We start from the raw sequence: 16,974 nt of genomic DNA, 5'->3' as shown, positions 1-16,974 counted from the left end.
CAAACTAACCTTGCAAAAGTGCATCTAAAGTGCAAAACATGACCAGACCATTCCTTCACCTACACCAACAGGCCAGTATAAACATATATGTGATTTCAGCAAGATCAGAATAGCACAAGTATGCCACTATACCCCATCAGCCGTTGACAGTTCAGCCGATGATTAAGGTGACAGATAAAATTGTTATGATAAATGGAATATTTCTATGAGTTGCAATTCCAATAATAGGAGCTAAAATGGAAATTACCCCAATACATTTAATTACCTGAACGTAGCAGTTACAATGGCTGTGAAAACCTATTCTTTTCTGGATAAACTTGACAGCACCTTACTCAACATGTCTAACTTCTTTACAAGGTTTCCTTTTTCATCTTTCCCTTTTGATGGTATTTGAACAAAGATGAGTTATGCCTAAAGATATATGTTGATAATTTAAGGTTCAAACGGACATCCAAATAACTGACTGCAAACTAGTTCAGACAGAACTAGTTCACCTTTACTTCACAGCAAGATCCGATCACAATTTGGAAACAATCCCAAATGAGTTGGCACCAGTCTGCAAGCCTTCATGACAATCCGCAACATTTAGACCAACAATGACATCAATCAGATAAATCATCGTCACCACCACTATATTCATCAACATCTTGGTGTCGCACCCTCTTCTGTGGTCTTTCAAGGGCATCTTCATTATCAAACCCTCTTCTTTTCGAATTTGATAGAGCTCCCCTTGAATAATCCTGAGTGGCAGCAAAGTCAATGCAAACATTAAATTATTATAATCATCCAATAACTAATTTAGTTATTTAGTGAAAGAAGAAACTGTAGCTTATTTCACAGAAGTTGGCTAAACCAAGCATTTAGAAGCAGCATCTGGATTTAAAAAAAAATAAAAATGAGTCTTCATCATGCTCATATGCTGTGCCTTTCCAGTTCCTCTATTTCCCTCTATCTTTCCAAATAAGGGTTCTAGCAAGCTATTACCCTATTGGTTGGTTAATGCTGCTAGTTGAATATATATAATAATTAAGATTTAAGAGCAACCAAGAATCAATGTAAGTTCATGTTTAAGTTGAACATGTTTTGAAGCTCAGTTGTTAAGTCAAAACCTCATATAAAATGCGTGCAGTTTAGTGAAACAAAAGTATATATCGAAATGAACATAATCTTAATTTCTTTTTTTGAACCAAAAATATTCAGGCAATATCTATTTCAGTAATTTTCTATAGTGACAGCACTTTTATGCTAACTAAGTTACCAAACACTCTTAACTGCTTATTAAACTCACAGCACTTTTAAAAGCATAATTTACCAAACATTCAGCTGATTATTGTAACCCAAAAATAAAAGTTCAAAGCTGATTATTGTAACCAAAAATAAATAAATTCACAGCTGATTATTGTAACCAAAAAACAAGAAAGTTCCCAGCTGATTTTTCTAACAGCACAGCAGAAGTCACTTTTTTTTATTAGCACAGCTATATCAAACTGGGCCAAGAGAAATTTAGAATTCAATAAATAGCTCTATCATCATACCCCTGCATCCTTTAGTTCAATTGCAGAAACAGTTGACCTCCGCCTGACAGTCACTCTTGAAGGTGCAGGAAAATGTTCGACCTCATCAGTGGATCTTCCCTCTTTGGCCCTTTTTTTCCTCAAAACAAGCTTTGCTGGAAGAGGCTGTGTTGTGAACGGAAAACATATCCCAACAGTTATATGTCATCTTTGGTGAGCACTTATATGAAGAAAACCACAAACAATAGACAATCTGAAATGAGTAATAAGAGGAAAGATAAAAATTTAGATTGAGGTGGATACCGCATAACGTGCTTCATCTTCATCAAATGATACAAGGTATGTGGTGAGATCATCAACATCGTCACCTCTTACCTGTTGAGGCATCAAAAGCATAAGTATTACATTAGTGATCAAAAGCTAGTGTATAGAGTAACTTTCCAAAAATATGCACATTGTACGTACATCATACTGATACTCGCGAACCCAAGAATATGAAACATCTTCAGATTCATCATATGGATCCTTTGATAGCTGCCACATCAAAGTCAATAAACAATATATGAGGCATAAGAACAGCTTATGAACCATTAATCTGAGATGCTTTAGATATAGAACTGGAAACCAGCACATCTACCTCGTTTGGAGAAGGGACCATGTACGCCAAAAATTTGTCTGGATTAGCTGGGTCTGCACCTGTTACCTTATAACTTTTCATAATTGCCTGCAATGCATGATGACGGATGAGTTCTTAATTCGGTAGCTCACATATAAGTGAACAAAACTTATAAATTCCAAACAATATTTGAAGTTCAACATATTAAGACTTAAGAGGCAGATTAAGTGTGATGCAAGTGACAATCCAACATAACCAAAATCATCCCATATTAAAACTGTTATGTTAAAGGCATGCATTATTTCTAACTGTTTTTGAAAATAAAAGAGCACAAAAACAAAATAGTGGAAATAAAGTAGCATAATTATCTACTTCAAAGCTTAATAGTGACCTACATGAACACTTGATTCACCATATTGCAACCATTTAACAAACACTAAGAGGCAGTGGAGGAATACTGATTCAATTAGACAGGACAGCAAACTCTAATACTGTTTTCTTCTTTTCTTTTTCTTTTTGGGCTATTAAACCTGATAATTTTAAGGTGAGACATGCATCTACAAGGAAATATTATTACCAATCCTTTCACCCAATTTAATGATGTAATTTCCTACTATATATTTTTTTTCTTTAAGGGATTCAATCATACTTCACTCAATGTTGGACTTGCAGTTTTATTTATGTGATGTGAAAAGAGTCCTCGCAATTGATATTTTTTTTCTTTCAGTTGGGCATTTACATGTGTATGAGCAAAACTGGTTGCCTGCATAGTAACATAACCCATACTCACCCTTGATTCACAGACATCATGATCAGACTGATCCAACTTGCTGTAGATTTCTGAATCAGCAGTGGGAGCACCATCAAATGCAGCAAGGACGAATTGGTCATCATACCTATTATAAAAGCATCATCAAAAACAGCCTTGAGTTTATGAGAATATTCTGGAATACAATATGATTTTCATAATCAAACATTTCAGGTTTTCAATTAATCATCCCCCGGCAAATTCCTTCATTCTTGCAAGTGAATTGTAAAATATCTAAAATCTGTATGTACGCCTGCTCACGCATGAATTTAGATGTTTTACATGTCTGGTTAATTACTATTCCTGACTTAAACCATCAGTCTACCACAGTATAAAATAAGTACCAATCAAAATCAGCACATAGGTTTAAAAAAATAATAAAATAAAAATGACAACCAAATTCAGCACATCTTTACTTGTGTACCATACCGCTCAAAATCAGGCAAAAGAGGTAGAATCTCAACAGGGTATAGATTTTTATTGGTTGCATGAACAGGGCGCGACTTGCAGGCCTCAAAGGATGCCTCAATTTCCTTTATCTGCCTCTCCCTGAAAAATTCGTGACAATTAGTTGAATGAAATAGCGGATATAAATATCACGTTCGCAAGGGTAGGTAGGCACAGAACAAACCTATCATTAAGGTTGTCCAAAAGATTGCGTCCTCCCTTCATTTCCCGCAGTTCTTTTGCTTGTTTTTCTGTTAGAGACTGCAGTTGACAATGCACCAAGTTATAACACCTTGCCAGTATATTTCGAGGATCGCTCATCTAAAATGTAGTACAAACCAACTACCTGTTTTGCTGAATCCATGCTAATAGGAGAAATATATTGTGTTTTAACCAGCCATGCAACTCCTTTATCCGTAGGTCGCTCTTTTCTTCTGATGCCATCTTTTTTAACAGGGGTCACTGCTACATCATCACGCAATAATTCCTCGTCTTCTGGTGCAAGTGGTGGTCTAGGACCGGGAGGAGGACTGATTCAACGAACAAAAAAAAAGATGCTCAGAGTTGTCGTTGGATAAAACCTTGTTGATGTCTTTAAAAATGTGAGGGTTGTTAAGTAATCATACTTGTACACACTGAGGTCAAGCAGGTCAAGAGGTATCCCAAGATCTGGCTCAACAAAAAGCTTGGGCTTGTAATTTTTCTCTAACGATGTAATCGTGTATTTTGTATATCTGGGGCAGGGAGGGAAGGAGTCAGTACTCAATAATAATTGCATTCAATCATGAAATATAATACAGATAACAATGAACAATAATTATGCTCCTGAATGATGTCATACAGCCATTCTTTCAAAAGTCAAATTAATTGATTTCCTTAGTGAGTTTTTCAACAAAAAACAAAAACATAACTCCTCAGTTCCAGATAATGTTTTGGGGGGGGGGGGGGGGGGGGGGGAACAATAGTATGAATAGTATGAATCATGAGAAACAAGAAAAAGAACCACACACTTTTAAATCATGCAATGAACCACAAAATCACCATACACACCAACACTTCTAGAATTTAATACCAATCTCTAACTTTTCCATGTTCAAAATGTTACAAGAGTTGTGCACCAATAAACAAAATTCAAAGGCATAGACAAGTCTAAATGAGGATGTTTAAAAGCTTGAGCAACAGAACAGATTACTTACTGATCTTTGTCTTTCTTCATGGACATGAGCTTGGGTTGTGCACTTGGATCTGGAAGTTCGTTCCGGAATCTGTGAAGAGAATAAATTGATATTAGAATCATACTGTAAAATGTAAACACTTGACACACAAAGAGATGCGCAAACATTATTTCAACTAAGCATGTTCAGCCATCTAGAATATATTCCTGTGACATGGCATTGCACAACAAGATAAAAAGAAAAAGGTAGAAGCGAAAAGGTTGGAGTGTTATCCACTTATTAACAGGTGCAGCATGCCATCACTAATTTTAGATCAATACAACAATTTATATTACTCGAATGATTTGCACTTTTAAATCATTACTAAGCTATACGGACTAGTTCAGATTCTAGGATTGAGATCCAAAAGCAACTAAATCTATAGAGTAGCATAAGTAACACGTTAGATTTTAGACTAGCACTTTATTCGAAAAAAATGTTTGGGAGTAAGTCAAATAATCTATAGCCATGCGCTAACACCCCACACACCTGCACCCACATCCAGCATGTGGGTATACAAACAGAAGAGGCGTCTGTTACCAAGTAACTAAGGGATGAGAGGTTGCTAGGACCTCTACGAATCACAACTCAGATATAGCAAAGCTAAGATTAGCATATATTTCTAAGACTTTCTGCATATACCTGCCACCTGCACCTTTTCGCAAATGAATTGCAAAAATATACGGGTGGTTGGTCGATATATTTTCCCAAACACAAAAACTACAAACTATATAAAAGTGTTTGATCCAAATTTTGAATGAATAGAAGTCTATCAGACATATTCTTGACCTATGTGCTACTACACCCCTTCCCTTGAATTCTCTACTCCCAGTCAACCAGAACTTAGTAGTTATCATATAAAACTATTGCAGTATCAAGAAGGTTCCAAACTCAATTTTAGTTGGAAACAGGAAAAAATTATGTTCAAATAAAACTGAGCAATTGCTATTCAAACAAGGAGAAGTAATTGTCAACATACTCACTTCAACTTACACACAAATGTTGTTGGCTTCTTTAGCCTATTTTCAGCCCTCTCACCACTCAAGAATGGAGTGGCCCTCCTTTCCCCCATTCGTGACCCTGCAATCGATCCATGTCCCTTCCCAGACGACAACATATGTGTCTTCTGCAAAACCGAATTTTGGGACTCCTTCAGCTGCTGCCTATGCTTCTCCTCTTGTCTTTGCTTCTCAAACTCCCTCTTCTTCCTCAACCTCCTCTCTTCCTCCGTCTCCACTCTCCCCGGCGGCCCATTAGACTTCTTCACCGGCACCAACGGAACAGGGGGCTTGTGTTTATGGGGAATCCCATGATGGTTCGAATGCCCATGTTCCCGCTTGGCAGCAGAAGCTCCCACATCCTTGGAAGCCCCTTTGTAGTCTGGCCCCTTATCGAAACCACTCTCCCTCTCCCTACTCTGCGGCGGCGGGGGAGGTGGTGGAGAATTTGGAGGCGGGGGCGGCGGTGGAATAGACGAACTAGGAGACAAAGGTGGCGGTAGGGGCGGCGGTGGCTGCATTGCCTGGTGACTATACTGAGCATATTGAGAGTTAGACTGGTAGTACATTGGGGCTTGTGGAGGCTGTAGGGGCATATTTTTCCCCGGAGGAGCTTGAGGAGGCGGTGGAGGTGGGTATGAAGAGTCCGGCGGAGGAGGCGGTGGCGGCGGGTACGAGTATTGCGGTGGTGGGTGAGGATGCTGAGCTCTAGGAGGACCATAATTACTATGAGGGTGGTGAATGTAGTTTTGGGGGTATGAAGAAGGAGCAGCCGGCACGGCCCCATCGCCGCCGCCGCCACCGGCATTATAACCCCAATTCTGGTTATACTGATTGCCACGTGGCGGCGGCGCTATGGGGTTTTGATTCGGCGGCGGTGGCGGAAACGCCGGTTGAGGCGGGAATGGCCGGTAAGAAGCCATAGGGAAGGTGATTCTCAAACACCCAGAAACCTCACACAGCCAAATTCCCCAATTTGCTAGTGACCAACTGATCAGAACCCTAAAGCAGCAATCTTTACCAAATCTCGGTAGTAACCCAGAAGACGAATTGGAACCCAAAATTGTGCGCTGCGATATGTAATCACGTACTGAACAAGATGAGGAATCGGAAAGAAAAACAATTGGAAACCCTAGGATTGGAATGGGAGAGAGTTCGTATCGCTGAAGCAGAACCCTTGAGAGAAAAAGCCAGCTTTGAGGTTCAATACCCTAATAAAGGCTCGGCCTTTGGGAGCAAGAGAGAGATAGAGAGAGTAATTGGAAGAACCCTAGAAAGAATAGGATATGCGGAGAGAGATGGAGGGGGAGTTGAGTGACCGGAGAGGGAGATCGGAGAAGGGGGGGAAGCTCTTGTTCTTCCTCTTGGTAATTTTAATGTTAATTTATACGATACACAGAGTTTGGATTTAAACACCACGTCAGTCAAATACTCTGTTGTTTTCACTTGAACAGCTTATGGGGCAATAATTTCGACCCTAACTATTTTGGCCCAAAACAAGAATTATATCTACCTCATGTTCTGTGGTAATTTTGGTAGAGTTAACATTAAGGGGACAGCAAAGATCTAAGATCAACACGAGTGATTTGGATTGTATGCAATGGTTTCAATTTGAAAGAAATAAATTGACAAAAGGGTATGATGAACCACTATTAATATACAAAGTAATATCATACGTTCTCATTACATATTTTGGTTGTAGATTGACCAACTAAGCACGGTCATGAATTTTATATGAACATGTGTGATAGATAACTCTTCTCTTAATTTAGTTACATTTAAAACAAATTTATTAGTAACATAGATGAGTTTCGATCTAATAATGATCAGATTGGTGCGGGATTAATGATTAAATATGGGATTGATGAGTGGATAAATGGGTTTATAGATAATATAGGAGTTGAGGAAGTTATTCAAATTGAAGCTTACGGTCTGTTTCATGGTTTCCAGCTTACTACTTTTGTTAATCTTAGTAATCTAGAGATTAAAACTTATTCTTCTTGTCTCGTGAATATTTTACAAGGTCAGCATGTAGAGTTGCATCCTCTTGGCACTCTGCACCTGAATTGCAAGAGTCTAATTAATCATTTCATGTCGTGTAAATTAAGCACATAGGCAATGAAGAAAATATGGTGGCAAATATTTATTTTATTATATATATATATATATATATATATATATATTTTACCACTCTAGGGCAGGAGCAACTTGAGTATGGCCTCTTCTCAAAGGATATTTTTCACAAACTAGGGTTCGAACCAGAGGCCTCTGATTACCAAGAGAAGCCCAGCAACCTCCCCCCACTTGCAGCATATCATGCTTCCACTAAACCAATTACATTGAGAGAGTGCTTCATTTTGAGAGTGTGTGTAGTTTCCATACTCCTCCTAGCTTGGTGCTCGAAATCTTACTTGATGACATCTTAGGTGTAGTTAGGCCTAGAAAAGTTTGTAACAGCCAATCGGGAAAATTATTAGTTATGGTGTTTTCTCTGAACTTTTACCTCTTTTGTACCCAAAAAAAAAAAAATTTGCTGCCACCTTAAAGGTCATAAGTTCAAATCTTATTGGTATCATGGAATGGATAGGGTGGGAAAACAATGGTCATTTCTATAGGAAAAATAAAATCTCTAAATATTGACATTCCTAGCTATTTTTATCACTAGGGTCCCTTATTACTATTTATGTTTTTCAAGCTAATCGATGAAAATAAAGACCACAACAATTTTTTTTTTTTCATTTTTCGTTTCCAATTTAGGTTATGTGCATAAGTATGCATGTGTTATTTTGGAAGAATAGAAAATGTATGTGCTATGTGTTCATTTTTTCTTCAAATCTTAATAACCAATTTCTTTTAATCAATCATCTGATGGCTTCTCTATTTCTCTACAGCGGCCTCCAAGGGAAAACCTCAGGCTTCAAGCCTTCAACTGGAATTCCAATCAATCTTTAAGGAAACAAATCTAAGAGGATTCTTTTCATCATCTAGTACAAGGAATGCCCAAGCTTCTTAATATGTCTAATTTTCATGGTAATTTCTACCATTTTTAAAGCTATTATAAATTGTAGTGTATAGGTTGAAGACAAAATTTAAAAAAATATATATATATATTTGGTCTTGAAATGACCATTTTAGCCCTCAAATGTCAAAGTTAATGTCCAATTTGGATGGAATAGCAGAAATTGGACAAGGCTGATTGAAATTGGAAAGTGCAAGGGGTAAAAAAGTGAAATGATGACACCCCCAAACCTCAGGAGGGTAAATTGAAATTAATCCAAAAAAAAAGTTAGACGTGAGAAATCAATTTCAAAAACCTCACCAATAAGTACCAACCGCACATATCAACAAACACCAAAAAAAATAAGAACTCAAACAAGAAATCAAAGTCGACAAAAACCACACTAATAACTACTAACCCCACATCATCAAATTTAAGCATGATCCTTAGATAACTTCATAAAACGCAACAACCTAAATAACAAGATAACTAAGGACCATAAATCATGATGATCATTATGAACTGAAGGAACAGTAGCACAAAACTCACCGCATTTTCGAGAACATATTGCAGGACAGGTCGGAAATGAGAACCACTCTTTCTCCAATGATTCAGCTATAAATCAAACTCAATCTAAATAACGAGAATATGAAAACGATGACGATTGCAAACTCGCAGAAGATATGAATTCAGAGAATCAAGCCACCACAAGAGCCCTGCTACCAATCACAATAGATTAAATTTAAAGGAGAAAAGAAGGAAAGTGGGAGGAGGGAAAGATGGAAAGCATATATATGTGTTTATTCTATCTTTTCTCACCCTCATTTTTTAGTGATGCATACGTGAGCTTTTCAATTGTCAATAATTGGTAATTTTGCGCCATATTATTGATGACAAAATTTGAAATTTAATTCATGAATTAAAAAAAAAAGTCAAAAAGTACGAAAAGGATCTCATGTTTCTTTCTTTGGATGTACGTCATTAGAAGCATAAAACGATTTAAACTTGTGGCTTAGGATGTAAAATATATAACACAAATACTCCCCCGAGGGATCCAGCCATCCAGGCCAATCTAATTTCTCCTCCTACACGAGTGCCAGCGTAACTTTAGTGATTCTGTGAGTCTGTGACACGATAATGGTTTGTGGTCAAGTGTAGTTGTCTAGGGTGGTGTGGCCAAGTGTCAAGCCTCAGCTTTAATTTTAGTGGTTAGTGGTTAGACATTGGCTTTGCGAACGGACTTTGCAAATGTGATCAACCATTGTATCGGTTTCGACTGTTGGATTTTTGTCTGTATAAGAATCTGTGGTGTTAGTCATGGCAGATGGAGTTTTTCCGATCGAGATTGATGGAGGCGGTCTACTATTGGTTTTAGCGACCTTCTAGTTGGATATGGTATTCTAGAACGGTCAGCCACATGAGGTCATAGAGGCTACGTTAGCGGTGTGGAAGGTGAAATGCTCTTGGTCTCTTTTCCGTCTCTTAGACTTGAGCCTCTGGGCTTTGGTTAAGTTTTGTAGGGTTTAGGCTTTGTTAGACTAGTCCAATCTAGACTCATTTGATTGATTCCTGAGGATCGTATATGTACATCAAGAGAGTGCCTTGCCATACTCGCTTATTATTAGTGATTTGAGTTTGCCTATTCTAAGGCTAGACCTCCTTGGGCGGTTGGATCTATATAGGGTCTTCAAATGTCATCATCTATAAATTCATATCATATATTTAGTTAGAATTGGTATGTATCTCGGATTTGAGCAGTGATTTCAAGTGTCTTTTTTTTGAAAGGGGTGATTTCAAGTGTCTTATTGATGAGAAGTTGCTTCTATTTGTTTGTTAGAATGTGACATTTTATTCATATCAGGTGTACATACTAGCAGTTACTTAACTGCCACAAGGTTTGGTACCACCCTCAGATCCCGCATGGCTTCTCAAATGCTGTATCAGGGGCCGGTCATTAACCACCATGTCGGTCCTTACAATGGGCGACACCATGGGTGACAAAGGCATTAGGCCTGCCTAGTGAAGCTCAGTGAAGAATACACCACAAACTGCTATAACCACAAATTGATGAACTGCATCCCACATCGAGTGAAATGGGAAACATCTTTCTTGTACTATTACTCTGTCAAAATATACATAGAGCCTTACTCAAGCATCGGAGAGGCATAAACCGTCCGGAGAATAATCCGCTTGGGGGGAGGGGGGTTGGACAGCCAACATGGCATTGCAACCCCCCCGACCACGTTTATAATTAAGTAAATAATACTAAATAACCAGCCTACCGTTCGAACATAGGACGTGAGAGTCTCACATCTTGAACGTTCCAGTGGTAGGACCTAATGCATCTATTGAACCACTTGTCGTTGGTTATTTTGCCTCCAATTTCTTAGCCATGTATATATATGATCTTCTAGCCATGATTCATAATGCAATTATTGTTCTGTTAAAAAAACATAAACATATAATATTAGATATTAAATGATAGAGTAAGATTATAATCCTACATGAGCCTAGCTACACACATATAGCTATCACATAAATATTTGTCAAGGATTTAGGACTTAAGAGCATCTCCAACAGTGATAGCTATCTTGATAGCTAAAAGTAGCTAAAATTAGAATATAGCTAGTTGAATATTGAGTTATGCTCCAGCAAATACCTAAAACTCAAGTTAAATTTAACTTTTAGTTAAATTCTCTCTCCTCTCTAGCTAAATATAGCTAGGTCTTTTAGCTAAAGCTAAATGTAGCTTTTGTTTAGCTAGTCTGTTGGAGATCAAACTTAGCATAAAACTAGTTAAATTTCAAATTTTTTTTGAAATAAGTATTCTGTTGGAGATGCTCTAAGTTTATGACTAATATGTTTTTGGATTAATTTCAGTTTACCCCCTGAGGTTTGGGGGTGTCATCATTTCACCCCCTGTACTTTCAATTTTGAATTTTTACCCCCTAAACTTTCCAATTTCAATCAACCGTATCCAATTTCTACTATTCCGTCCAAATTGGACGTTAAGTTTGACTTTTGAGGGCTAAAATGGTCATTTCAACATAAAAATTTTAAAAAATTTAAAAATAATTTATTTATTTTTTTCTGTTTTTTCTTTTCTTTTCTGTTTCTTCATTTTTTTTTAATTTTTAATTTTTTTATGTATTTTGTCTTCAACCTATACACCACAAGTTATAATAGGTTTATAAAACAAAAAAAATACTCTACGTGGTTGAAAGCCGCTCACTGGTCTATGATATTTGTGATATATCTCTGATAAAGTGAAGAATTTTAGGATATATCCCCAATAAAGTGAAGAAATATTTGTAAAAAATAATTTTACACTTTATCTGTAAATAAATATATGTATATCCCCAATAAAGTGAAGAAATATCTGTGTAAAATCATTTTTGGTCTACGATATTTGTGATATATCTCCAATAAATTGAAGAATTTTATGATATATCCCCAATAAAGTGAAGAAATATCTGTAAAAAATGATTTTACACTTTATCTATAAATATCTGTATATCCCCAATAAAGTGAAGAAATATCTGTGTAAAATCATTTTTTACAGATATTTATTTACAGACAAAGTGTAAAATTATTTTTTACAGATATTTCTTCACTTTGTTGGGGATATATCCTAAATTCTTCACTTTATCGGAGATATGTCACAAATATCGTAGACCAGCGAGCGGCTTTCAACTACCTAGAGTATTTTTTTGTTTTCATAAACTTATTATAACTTGTGGTGTATAGGTTGAAGACAAAATAAAATAAAATAATAATAAATAAATAAATAAAACGAAGAAACAGAAAAAAAAGCGAAGAAAAAAAAAAGCGAAGAAACCAAAAAAAAACTAAAAAACAGAAAAAAAATAATTTTTTATTTTATTTTTTTATGTTGAAATGACCATTTTAGCCCTCAAAAGTCAAACTTAACTTAACGTCCAATTTGGACGGAATAGTAGAAATTGGACACGGTTGATTGAAATTGGAAAGTTTAGGGGGTAAAAATTCAAAATTGAAAGTACAGGGGGTGAAATGATGACACCCCCAAACCTCAGGAGGGTAAACTGAAATTAATCCTATGTTTTTATATTCTTAGAGTTTAAACTGACTAAATGGTGAAGACTTTTTTTTTTTTTTATATATTTACCAAAATATGAAACAATATTAATGTTAGTGGAGTGGTTACAATGAAAATACTTAACGTTCTGCTATGGTTGGGAGAGCGCCGCTCTTGGCCTCTCTGTACCTTCCTTCATCATCGATTGAGTACTTTTCCGGCACCACTGCCTTTGCGCACGGCTTATACCATGCCTCCTCACAAGTTTCAGCAAGCATGCTTCCCGGCAATAACCTTTTGTTCCTCGCCTCTATCTGATCGCATTTTAGGGGGGGAGATGATGGGGTTATGTCACCTTGTTGGATTGGGATGGCAACGAATGTTTACTGCCTCTGACCATGTCGGGCATGGCTGAAATTGGATTTGTTGGATAGATCGATTTTGGTGGAAGTGCAGCTAGGTGAAAGGCTTAAGATGAGCCGTTGCTTGACCGTGATTACAGGAGGTGGGAGGATGGCAGACCGGCTGCGAGAATCTGGGCTTGGCTTTGGTGTTTGTTGCCCCATAACTTTGAGTAGAGGGGGTTGGGTCGGGCTGAGAAACAACTTACCTCTATTTCTTATTGGGAACCGCCCCAAGACTGGTGGGGTTGGCGGCTTATTGAATCGAGCGACCGGAACTGGGTCCGGGTTTCTCCGACTATGGATGGCGGAACAAGGGAGGTCAGGGCAAGTTTGGGTGCCCATAGAGTTTTTGGGTGCCCAACTGTGGACCTGGGCTTCTTTTTGTTTGGGCTATTCGCAATTGGCCTTTGTTGCGCCTTGTATTCTGTTTGGATTCGCATCTGGGATCCAAGAGACTTTTTTGGGACTCTTTTTTCTGCAACACTTTGGAATTGGAATTTCGGCTACTTAGGTAGAAGATTGCTCTCTACTCGACGTATTATTTTGCGTGGGGTGGGCAAGGTCGGTCACACTTGCGTGGAAGTATGGTTGACCATACTATTGGTACAGTTTTACATAGCTTGGCGTCTGTCCGGTGCCTCATCAAATTTTTTTAGCATCCCTTACTATCCTCGCTAGGTTTTATATTCGATGCCTTGTTGCATCTTGTATTGTTTTTGTTATTTTTCATTTTGATGTAGTCTCTACATCTATAAGTTGTAATCTTTCTTATTATTATTATTAATAAAGTAGTTGACTATTACTTTCAAAAAAATGTTAGTGGAGTGGTTAAATTAATGGTAGTATATAATTTTGTTGTTATAATTTATTTGTTTTTGTAAATGGCATAAGACGTAATTGTAATAACTTTAATCCGTATTTGTTGATGAAGAGAGTGTTGATTTTTATCTTGGTACATAATCTAAATTTGACAAAATTGTATTGTAGAATGACATTTTGACATTTCTAGTACTGATTTAAAAAAATTACATTTTGTTAGAATAAAAGTGGACCTATCATCATCTATAATCAGTTTACAAATTGGATTTGAACCTTGATCATTAATAGGAGATGTATGTTTAGTACAACACCTAGAAACCTATAGAGACAATTATTTCAGCTCATAGGTTAGGAATCCATTAGTTCGATTGCAATTGTAATCCGAATTAGTGTTGCATTAGGCTTCTTGTTATTGGTGACTTGGTTTCTAAGAAACACCTTTATGGGAGGATTCTTAGGATAATTAACCAATATATATATATATATATATATATATAGATATATGGTTTTGGTCCCTGCTCTCTCTGTAACAAAGAGTAAAGTACTGCCCCATAGAAAGGAGCTTGAATCCAGAGTAGAGGAGAAGATCAATTGTGCTCGTTGTCAAAGTCAATCCGTGCAGCTCCAATGGCTCCCAACACTGAAGAAGGTTAGCAAACAAATCTTGAGTTTTGGTTCATGTGGCTTTGATTAATATTAAGTGTGTTTATGTTCTTGTGAATTGATCTTGAGATTTTGATTTGCTCATTCAGTTTAACAAATGGTATCAGAGCATTCAGGTTTTCACAAACATAAATCAATTTTGATTAATCAAATTTTGGAAGAACCAAAATTTTGTTTTCAACAAAAAACCTATAAAATTTTACTCTAAACACCTTGTAAAGAAACAGGCCACGAGTGGGCCAAATTTTTAGAAAAATCTTTTCCGCCCAAACCAGCAGAAACGCTTACCCGGATCCTATCCTATTCAGAACCCCTGCAAGACAACAAGAAACTTTACTTGTTGAAAATAACAATAACACATCAAGTACAAATACCATTACTGGTGTAAAAAGAATTATGCATAATGAAAAATCTGCATACTTGTGGCACAGGAAACTTGGCCACATATCAAAAGATAGATTGAAAATACTCATGAAAAATAAAACACTTTTAGAATTGAACTTTGATGATCTTGAAAATTGTATTGAATGCTATAAAGGAAAAATGACAAACTTAAGAAAGAAAAATGCCAACAGAGGCAAGACATTGTTGGAATTAATCCACACAGATATATGTGGACCATTTAGACATAAGACAATATGTGGAAATATTTACTTCATTACCTTTAGAGACGATTTTTCCAGGTATAGCTACATCTACTTACTGTCAGAAAAATCACAATCACTTGAGGCTTTTAAAATTTTCAAAACTGAGGTTGAACATCAACTGAACTTGAAAATTAAAGTTGTGAGGTTTGATAGGGGGGAGAGTTTTATGGCAAATATACTGAGCACGGAAAACAAAAGGGTCCTTTGCATTATATCTACAAAGAGTAGGCATAAAGGCTCAGTATACAACACCATATAATCCCCAACAAAATGGGGTAGCTGAGAGGAAAAATAGAATCCTATTAAACATGGTAAGAAGTATGATGTGTACTTCTGGATTGCCAAAGATGCTTTGGGGAGAAGCCTTAAGAACTGCAAATTACCTTTGCAACAGATCCCCTAGCAAAGCTGTAGATAAAACACCATTTGAATTATAGTGTGGTAGGCAACCAAGTTTACACCATTGTCATGTCTAGGGATGTAAAGCTGAAGCAAGGATTTATAATCCAAATTTAGGAAAGCTTGGTCCAAAGTCTGTAACTTGTCATTTTATTGGCTATTGTGAAAAGTCTAAAGGCTATAAACTTTATTCACCTTATCATTCACCCAAAGTTTTTGAAACTCATCAAGTTAAATTTTTAGGTGAAGGTGTCTGCAATACAAATTTTGAGGACTTGTCTTTAGATTTTCAAGAAATTATAGAACATGTGGATAATATAGCAGTTATGCCAAGCATTCAAAATAATTCATTAAGTTCAGGATTAGTTCAAAGCCAAAATCTAGTCGAAGATCAAAATGCAGTAGAAAATGTCTTAGAGGCTAGTGACCATGATTCTGAAATGGCTTAACCAAATTTAGATCAGGAGCAAGTACAAGAAATTCCAACTGAACCTCAAACTGAACCACAACCTTAGCCTCAGCCTGAACCTCAACTTCAACCTGAGCCACAACAAAATCAAGTTGTGGTACCTAGAAGATCACATAGAGTTAGAAAACCAAGGTTTGGAGGGGAGGATGATATTTATGAAGTTTATTTGAAGGGTTAAATACTGCTTACTCCCTATACTTATAGAGTTTCATCGTTTCAATCCCTGACCTTCGAATTTCATCTAAAAAGTCCCTGAACTCCCAATTTCCTCCCCATTGGTCCCTGCCGTCAAGCATCCGTCAAAAACTCCGTTATCTTCCCCTAAAAAGTCTATTATACCCTCAATTACTTTAAATATATATATATTTTCTCTTCCTCTTTTTTTTTCTTTTTTCTTTTTTTTTCTTTTTACCTCTTCTTCTTCCGGCTCTCCCGCCTCCTTCTTTTCATCTCCTCATCAAGATAGTTCCAATCCACAGACCTTCAAGAGGTGAAGTGAAAAAAAGAAATAAAAGAGAGAGTTAAAAAAATAAAAATAAGTAAGGGCATAATAGACATTTTTAGCAACTTTAACAGAAAATTTTGACGGCAGGAACCAATTGGAAGGAAATTTAGAGTTCAGAGATTTTTTAGGTAAAATTCAAAGGTCAGTGACTGAAACGATGAAACCCTATAAGTATATGGAGTAAACAGTATTTAATCCTTATTTGAATGAAGTTAAGTCTGCATTAATTGATGAAAATGATCCAATTAGTTTTAAACAAGCAACTGATAGTAATGATTTTGATGCTTGGACTCAAGCAATGATTGCAGAGCTTGACTCAATGTATAAAAATGGTGTTTGGGAGCTTGTGAAGCCGAAAGAAAATCATAAGCCTATTGGCTGCAACTGGGTTTTTAAAACCAAGAGAGATGCCAGTG

At 36.7% G+C, this 16,974-nt stretch overlaps 1 protein-coding gene across 1 annotated transcript; it reads right to left on the bottom strand.

The window, feature by feature from the left end:
* Positions 1-168: 168 nt before the first annotated feature.
* On the bottom strand, positions 169-6,972 carry LOC112187248 (protein PAF1 homolog). Its single transcript, XM_024325963.2, has 12 exons — positions 5,583-6,972; positions 4,582-4,650; positions 4,012-4,119; positions 3,732-3,915; positions 3,570-3,646; positions 3,368-3,487; positions 2,921-3,026; positions 2,152-2,238; positions 1,980-2,048; positions 1,818-1,889; positions 1,536-1,679; positions 169-740 (listed from the first exon to the last, which is right to left on the bottom strand). Exons 1-12 carry the CDS (start codon positions 6,518-6,520, stop codon positions 603-605), a joined length of 2,112 nt encoding a protein of 703 aa, XP_024181731.1. The 5' UTR covers positions 6,521-6,972; the 3' UTR covers positions 169-602.
* Between the last annotated feature and the right edge of the window lie 10,002 nt (positions 6,973-16,974).

The sequence above is a fragment of the Rosa chinensis genome, chromosome 2, assembly GCF_002994745.2.
Source record: "Rosa chinensis cultivar Old Blush chromosome 2, RchiOBHm-V2, whole genome shotgun sequence".
Taxonomy (NCBI): domain Eukaryota; kingdom Viridiplantae; phylum Streptophyta; class Magnoliopsida; order Rosales; family Rosaceae; genus Rosa; species Rosa chinensis.
Note: the sequence above shows the minus strand (reverse complement) of the source record. Positions and strands in the feature narration are given on the sequence as shown.

Excerpts from the sequence above, each read along its gene's own strand:
- LOC112187248 (XM_024325963.2), bottom strand. The coding sequence starts at position 6,520 with ATGGCTTCTTACCGGCCATTCCCGCCTCAACCGGCGTTTCCGCCACCG. Across the intron at positions 4,120-4,581 it reads ATGAAGAAAGACAAAGATCA|ATATACAAAATACACGATTA; the intron begins GTAAGTAATCTG and ends TCCCTGCCCCAG. Across the intron at positions 741-1,535 it reads TTGAACTAAAGGATGCAGGG|GATTATTCAAGGGGAGCTCT; the intron begins GTATGATGATAG and ends GCTGCCACTCAG.